At 35.7% G+C, this 8,414-nt stretch overlaps 1 protein-coding gene across 1 annotated transcript; it reads right to left on the bottom strand.

Moving 5' to 3' along the window:
- Positions 1-949: 949 nt before the first annotated feature.
- LOC137710515 (cysteine synthase) lies at positions 950-8,176 on the bottom strand. Its single transcript, XM_068449559.2, has 10 exons — positions 7,724-8,176; positions 5,489-5,598; positions 5,015-5,072; positions 4,157-4,420; positions 3,334-3,471; positions 3,015-3,066; positions 2,819-2,898; positions 2,488-2,547; positions 1,973-2,053; positions 950-1,307 (listed from the first exon to the last, which is right to left on the bottom strand). Exons 1-10 carry the CDS (start codon positions 7,979-7,981, stop codon positions 1,215-1,217), a joined length of 1,194 nt encoding a protein of 397 aa, XP_068305660.1. The 5' UTR covers positions 7,982-8,176; the 3' UTR covers positions 950-1,214.
- Positions 8,177-8,414: the final 238 nt, after the last annotated feature.

The raw sequence follows: 8,414 nt of genomic DNA, 5'->3' as shown, positions 1-8,414 counted from the left end.
ACAAATTGAACCCAAAATACCTTATTTATAATTTACAAATGAAATATCACTAAACGGTAATCTAATTGTCGCTTACTTTTGCTTTTTCAATTGAAAAATAATATACGTTTTTCTATTTGTGAAATTTTTTTCTTATTATTGTCATCACACCGTAAGAGGCAAAAAGGAGTATTAGGTACGTAACTTGGTTTCGAATTGAAGTAGAGTGGGTGACTAGAAGTGGAAGGAGAATAGAAAACTTTAGCAAGACTATCAAAAATTGAAATTTTTCGGAAGTAGAATAAATACGTATATCATAGATTATTTTATTAAATTAGATGTTAAATTAGTTATCGATGAATTTAAACCCACACCATCATGCAAAAATACAACTCCTTTCCACCGTTGTGATAAAGAGGCACTTGCCATCAGTCAAATAATTGAATATATATGATTGCTAAAAGGCTAAACTGAGTGGCAAAATTTAAAACACAAAGCCTAAGTAAAGTCTGGGAAGTAAAGCGTATAATTTGGACGACAGCAGGACCCAGACAGGCCAAACTTAAACTTTGTTTTTATTGGGGCTTACATATTACACCCTCCAAGTTGGGATTGATTTGAATCAGAGATTTTAAATTTTTCACATTTTAAAACTTTATCTATTTATGTCTTTTTTCTAACGAATTATTTAAATCTCAATTAAATTGATTATACGGTGAGCATGAAACATTGAAACTCGTAATTTGGATGGATATATATAAGCCACATATGTACCAAGTTGACTGAAAAACTCATCAATTTAATGAAGAAATAGACATCAAACAGACAAAAGATGGAAACTGATACAAATTACAAAATTTTAGGCTGCATTGTGAGGAAATTGAAACCTCATGGCCATTCTAAACATTGAAAAATGCAGTTTTATTTCTTTTGCCTTTATGTAGATGTAATAAAAAAAAATAAAATAGAATTATGGAACTCGATTGAATGAATTAACTGGTGTGCCCTCAAATAAGCAACACCTGCAAATTCATCTCCATCTTAATTATTTCAAAATATTCATGTCAAACAACCAGGTCACGAATGGACAATCTTATACCATTGATCCTATCTCTAAGGAGTACATCAAGGAGATTTATGGAGAAAGAAATGACGTGTGAACGGGAAAATATAAAAGGAAAATTTCGGGATAAACAGTGTGCATCGCTGTCATAAAATTGCTTCAGCAAAGGAAATCATGGCTCCGGTTGCATCTTCTCACATTCTTCTCTGATTGACTGGAAAAGAATTGTGGAGAGATAACGTTCACCAAAGCTCGGAAAGACTACCTGGAAGCAGTAAAATTCTCAAGTGCATTAATACACACAGAATTGAAAGCAATATAGTTTTGAGTGCGTGCAGATCAGACAACAAACAGCCCGAGAAAGTAGTGATAGTGTGAACAACCAGGACTACCAGCCCGTCATTATATCATGCTTCTCTATTCCATAAGCGAGATTTTACCTTGACTGCGTAGAATCCAACCAACAAGCACACATGCAAAACATGGAGTGACTTTTATCTCTTTTACCAAACTGGTAAAAAGTAAGATGTCACGTGCACAATCGAATTAATTCCTGTGGGAATTCCCTAGTTTTGACTCTACATGAATTCCACAGACCTCTTGTGACAAGCTAAGTAAGATCCATGGCCTCTTTTTCTGGACAAGATCTAATCTAATATAAGAGCCAGCAACAATTGTAGGAACTATGCATCCAGTGAAACCATCTCAAGCCATCTCACGTGAAAAAATTCGAAGAAAAAGTCTACATTTTCATAGTCCCACCTCAGTTGTAGGATATAAATTCTAGAGCCTATTCAATCTTCTGCACTCGGTATAATGTTGTGTGTGCGTGGTCTAAAATGAACACCTTTTATATCTTCCCAACTTGCAGTACGTAAATTCTGTGCAAAAAGAATTACTTTAAGAGAAAATAGAGGGAGGATGATATACCGCTATAAGCTTCCCTGCATTCTCAGGCCTCTTACCAACCTTGATTGCAGCAGCAGCAGCTGCTCCTGAAGAAATCCCAACCTGATATGAAATAATTATTAGAAAATATTCTGAAATTGGATCTCAACTCTACATTCTACTCCATGGACTTTTTCCCTACTTGGTTTCATTCATGGGCTGTGAAAGAATGTCGCAGATGGAGAGGTTGAGGAAAGAAAGTTCATTTTTGCTCCGTTGACAATGAAAAAAGTTTCATATCGTCCACTGAATGTGCTAAAATGTGCTGAAATGTGTGCAAAAAAGTGTCCCTTTGATCTAATCGTCTAAAATGTGCTTCCAATTCTTCTCCGGTTGTAATCTAAAACCTATGTGTGCAAAAAAGCATCCCTTTAATCTAATCATCCAAAATGTGATCTCCCACTTAAGGTGATTAATCCCAACACCCAAGAATGAGGATTAAGTTAATTTTTCCTTCGTCTAAATATAAATTTAGATGAAAAGTAGAAAACACATACCAACAAGCCTTCCTGGAGTGCTAATTGCTTTGCAGTTTCAACAGCTTCATCACTTGAGATCTGCCAAAGTCACAATCTGTGAGAAACAACTAGAAAGCAATTCCAAACAGACCTGATGTAATTAATGATACATAGACAAATGACAAGAAAAATAACATTTGATAGGATCAATTACAGGGTAAACATGATTTGTATTGCAAACGTCAACGTAAGCACAATTGATTGTGTAACTTGGAAAGTTAGCCTTCATACAAGGATATTTATTTCAAGTGTAAAGAGAGAAACAAGTATAAAGAATGTAACTAGATTGAGTTGGAATAAGATCTTAGACCTCTATAATTTCATCGACAACATCCTGGTGCAAATTTCTAGGTATAAATCCAGCTCCAATTCCTTGAATCTTGTGGGGACCTACATTTTCGACAATGAATAGTAAACAAGCATGTAATTAACGAACAAATGACAGAATATTTAAAAAAAAAAAAACACTGCATTAAGATGATCAGAACGCTGCTCTACTATCTTACCTGGCTTTCCACCTGAAAGGATGTTGCTTTCTGTTGGTTCTACGCCAATAATCTGTTAATTTTTAAGATCAGATGGTGGAAACAAAAATAACAGAATGGAAAACAAAGAAAGACGGCGAAAAAGAAATGGAATGCAAATGAAGAAAAATCCTCTGTTTAAAAACAATTTTCCCTCCAGCCAATACAGATATAAACCAGGATATGATTCGAGTTAACTCTTCCTCATAATTGACACATTCAAGGTGAAGCTATCAGATCCTGGTTGGTCAGCATGTTTGCGTTTATGTCTTGGAAACTGTGAATCAGAAAAACAACATACCTTTACTTTGGGATTTTTCTCTTTAAGGAACCGTCCTACACCAGAAATGGTTCCACCTGTTCCAATTCCTCCGACAAATATATCCACCTTGCCTTTTGTATCTTCCCAGATCTCTGGACCAGTTGTCTCATAGTGTATCTGCATATAGAACATCCAATATAAATATAGACATCTAACTGTATTGTAAGCCATAATGTCATTACACTACAACTAGTTAGAAGATCTCTCTGCCAATTTGCCATCCTTATGGAAAGGTGACAAAGGTCAAACTCACATGCTTCTGGATGCCAAAAAATGTAAAGTTGGATGCAAATGATCAAAACAGATAAAAGAAGAGTGAATGTATCTACTATCTAATAAGAAAAATAATCTACCAAGAGACAATTTTCTCTTTCATGTGAATATCTCTCGGATTTGAGTTGAATATTATCCAATTTTCCAACTCCATATACTTCCAAGGTTAAGCTCATACACAATGTTCTTTCCAAGGCTAAGCAAAGCACTATTCTGCTTTTTGACATATAATGAACAAAATTTGGGCCGCAGGAGTTCCAGTATACTTATGCATCAAGATCAGCACTGTACAAATATTCCCATGGACAGGATATAAACACCTCGTCCACCATCACTGTGGATATGTAAAACGAAACTAACATGAATTCTCTGGTCTTTTGCGTAGGCATATGACAATTACAAAAAGACAAAGAAAGAAAACCAAAACTGAAACCTGGCAGTAAATGCAAATGCAAGTGGCCGAATAGCCTAGATGCTAAAACGACCCGTGTTAAATAATAAACAGAGTAGAGATAGGATGCCAAGACACCTTAGGATTAGCAGGGTTGTCGAACTGTTGAAGCATGTATGCATTTGGAGTACTATTGCATATTTCTTCAGCTTTCTGAACTGCTCCCTTCATTCCCTTTGCTGAATCAGTCAAAACAAGCTCAGCTCCAAATGCCTTTAAAAGAACCCTTCTCTCCAAACTCATTGAAGCTGGCATTGTCAAGATGAGTTTATATCCTTTAGTTGCAGCTATAAATGCAAGGCCAATGCCTGTGTTTCCACTCGTGGGTTCCACCAAGACACTCTAAAAAAATAAGGGAATAAAACAATGTCAAGAATGTAAAGAAACTATGAAAAGGAAACAAAGTGAAGCTTCACAGGCATGTCTGATTTTACATGAACCAAAACAACAAATATCTAAACATGTGAACCATGCACTCATTTCAAGTTTTAAACAGCCAAGACTAAATTATGGGAAAAAGATCATTGCTACATGATTCCATGATTTTTTTATAAATTTTGTTCAACACAAGTCTACACTCCACAAAGACATGGCAATGAAAAGCAGCCAATATTTTAAGGACATCCAATTACAGGTGGATAATATAGCATGATGCATGCACAGAAGGCCAGCATCGCAATTATGAATTATGATACTATTTAGTATATAGGCATCTTTTAGAACTAACCCTCTGCAACAGGAACCCTAATTTGAATTGAAATCAAAACCAAAGAACTAATGGCTGGTCAGAGAGCAATAACTTTAGGGAATAACCAACGAGCCAATTAGCAATGCAACCTAATTAAAAACCATCTTACACATTAGTGCACATGCATAAGAGCTATATTCTTTTTTTAGTCTTAAAACATCATGAGATTTATATCCATAATAAGCTACCTGTCCAGGCTTTATGAGTCCTCTTTGCTCAGCATCAGTTATCATACTGTAACCTATTCTGAAGATGAACATCAAACACATTAGTAATAGTAGGAATATAAAACATATGATATTTACAATAATCAAAAGACAAATAAACACATTAGCTTTCATCATAACAAGATGTGCCATTACACAATACTCATACAAACACGATTAGGGAGAAGGCCAGTAGTGCACATTTATTGCCATAAGCTTTTGAGTTTTTTAAACCAGCAATTATTATATATGGAAATTTGCTCTCCATAACTGCTATCTATTGAAAGCTAAGCAATGAAATGTAGAGTTCATTATCAAGTAACTATGTCATTTCATATATCAATCCAGGGGTTTGTTTCCCTCATATCAGTCTGAGAATAATGTTTCAGAATCACGTTAAAAAACCAAAAAAATCCTAGTGCTGAGTACCCAGACTAACAGTCAATGCTTCCTCACCTGTCCTTGACACTGCAACATGGCTCCATAATCTCAAGCTTGGCAGCAATATTTGCAACTGACCCCTTTACAATATTATTCAGGTACACCATTGGTGTTTTCCCAATAAGCTGCATCACCAAAGTAGCGATTGTAACAAATGAATTAAAAAGAAACATTAGCACATCAAATTTAGAAAAAAAACACATACACGTTGTAGTCACATGATTTCTAGTTATGTCTATTAACCAGAAAATGGAACGTTCAGTACTACTGTACTCAGTGTTAAGAAGGGAAATAGCATTTCCAACAAAATTCAAATAATACCATCACATAGATCAGCATTTCAACTCAACCCAAGTAACTACATTTTCAAGACTCACACCACATCAAAAAATTTCACTCATTCTCAGCTATTTGTGTTTGGTATGACATAAGGCAAAAGAACTGCCATGCTTTACTTTGAATCTTGATAAAAATATAGAAGAAAGAGATGAGTGCTTTTCTACGAACTATGAATTCTCATATTGGATTTTAGGGTGGACTGGAACAGGCCTCATCAAAGGAGACAAAACTAATCCTTTTCAGTATACTATACATATTGAAATTTTCTTTCCCCGACAAAGACTTCTCGGTAAGAAAAACAGCTTGAAGCATCTGATATAGTGATTGAAAATATTCTGTCCCTGCACAAGAATAAATCTAAACGATATAATCACATGAAGAAACATAGTTTAAGTTTCTCAGATTTTAAAGTTCAATGAACTCCAATTTTTTTAGAGCCAATATTTATATAGAAATATAAAATAATCATACGATTCTAATTTCCATGCAGCTAAACTAAATACTCTGACTTCCATGGATTATTCCAGAACTTCCTTATATAACTAGATCTTGCAGCCTATTTAAGCATGTTCCAGATTTTCACAAAAGGCGATGTCTATTCATTTATTCAATCAAAAAGCAAATGCTACCCTACGATGTCTATTCATTTATTCAATCAAAAAGCAAATGCTACCCTAATCTCAGCAAGGGCCGACCTTCTCAATTCCTAATAAATTCAATTTCTAAAATGTCATAACTTTTAAATTTTTCTGATTTAAAAAAAAAAAAACAATATTGCCCATTTATAGTTTGAGAGAATTATTTACTCACGAAGTGACAGTTGATGGCATTGTAATTATCATAAAGTAGTTTAAAGGGGTAGAACCCCATTGGTGCTTTCATTAAAATTTATTTAGTTATCAGGAATATAGATAACTACATAATTTGGCACAATGCTTATTAAAATTATTTCGAACTTCATCCTTCTTTGTCTAGTGTGAGTAATCACACAGTTACCGCTCTCCCAGAAAGATCTTGATATTGACGACAATAACAATGACATGGATTCACTCACTTTCAAGCAAAACAGCTACAAAGATGACATGCTCTATCAACCTTCTGAATTTTCTTGGAGATAACGTAACTGTGCAACCTAAATAGTGGGTTAATTGAATAAAACAAAGCATGAAAGATACTTTATTTGGCTATCTGTATCAAATTAACATTCCTAAGCAAAGACCATATCAAGTACACTAAATAAAAATGAAAAACGAAACTAGAAGGGCGAAAACTACCTCTCTCTTGTTCTTACAAATGATCCTAGTCCTAGATATTGTCAATTTTTTCAAGTTAATTAAAAGGTATCCACAGTCAATAGTAGACCTGAAGTAACTCACAACATCGTTTCTTCTCTCCACAAGGAAATCAAACCCCAAGTGAATCCACAGTGAGAGTTGACCTCACAAGCATCAATCAAAGCATCCCAAAAGTAAATAAAAACAATAACAAAACCAGTGTAAGAAAGGTGGATATTCCTAACTTCCTTATTCCGAACTTGTAATGGAGAGAAACTTAACCTTGCCATCTATAGTTTCAACAAAGCAAACCGACCAGCTTCATAATTTCGATCAATTGCATGGAAAAAATGACAGTAATTCGTGACCGTTGAGCTTCACACGTGGACAACCCTGCTCTGATACCACCGTAAAACCAATTGGCAATACGAGGAGTAGCCCAAGACCATATAAGCACATGACAAACCTTGTCCCTCGCCGATGTGGGACAACTCTCAACAAGTAACAAGTAAGCAGACTAAACTAATTAAATTTTAAATCAAGAATCGCATTCGAATATTGACAACAAACGTAGCAGTCAATTACCCACTGGAATTCGCATTTCGCAGAGGAAAAAAAAAATGAAAAATGGTTATACCTGAGTGACATCTTCGGCAATGTTGAGACCTTCAACGGCAGTTTGCGGCTTCACAGACACAGCCTTGCACACCACAGACGAAGACCAAGACTTGCCTTTCAGCCTCAAACCATTGATCTTGGTTATACTGGTGGACCTTAGGCCGGTAGTCATGGTGGGGCACGCCGCCCAGAACCGTATGGGAGCAGCGACCTCCGAGGGGCCGGAGAGGGAGGATGATGTCAGCGGATTGATCAGAGAAGCGGAAGACGAACCCATCTTTCGTTGCTTTCGCTTGTGAGCTTCTCTGTGTGAGCGTCAACTTGTTGAGTGGTGTGGGTGCGGATTAAGGTTGTATTTAAAACCCGTTAAGCCAGGCCAGCAACAAAATTTTTGACCCTTTTGCCCTTTGAAAAACTACCATTAACTCCAAACCCAGCAGACTTTTCATTTTGTCCACGACCCTTTTTTTCCATGTTGATAATGATAATGACTAGGGCAGAAAATAAAACCGGAAAGAACTCAACTGCTCGAACTGTGCCGAAATTGACCCGATAAACCGGTCTAACCCACATTGCTAGGCTGAGAATTCAAGATTGTCTTTATTTTATGAAAATTGTTATTAACACTCCGAACTTTAATGTACACTCAAGTAAACCGATCCAGGCTGAGAATTCAAGATTGTCTATATTTTTATAGAAATTATTATTAG

This window comes from Pyrus communis, chromosome 6 (assembly GCF_041283825.1).
Source record: "Pyrus communis isolate YQ-2024b chromosome 6, ASM4128382v1, whole genome shotgun sequence".
Taxonomy (NCBI): Eukaryota; Viridiplantae; Streptophyta; class Magnoliopsida; order Rosales; family Rosaceae; genus Pyrus; species Pyrus communis.
Note: the sequence above shows the minus strand (reverse complement) of the source record. Positions and strands in the feature narration are given on the sequence as shown.

What these genes read in the sequence shown, in the direction of transcription:
- LOC137710515 (XM_068449559.2), bottom strand. Translation starts at nt 7,981, where the DNA reads ATGGGTTCGTCTTCCGCTTCTCTGATCAATCCGCTGACATCATCCTCC. An exon ending in TGTTGCAGTGTCAAGGACAG is followed by an intron (nt 5,073 to 5,488) that starts GTGAGGAAGCAT and finishes GTTCATCTTCAG; the next exon opens with AATAGGTTACAGTATGATAA. An exon ending in CACTCCAGGAAGGCTTGTTG is followed by an intron (nt 2,054 to 2,487) that starts GTATGTGTTTTC and finishes ATTTCATATCAG; the next exon opens with GTTGGGATTTCTTCAGGAGC.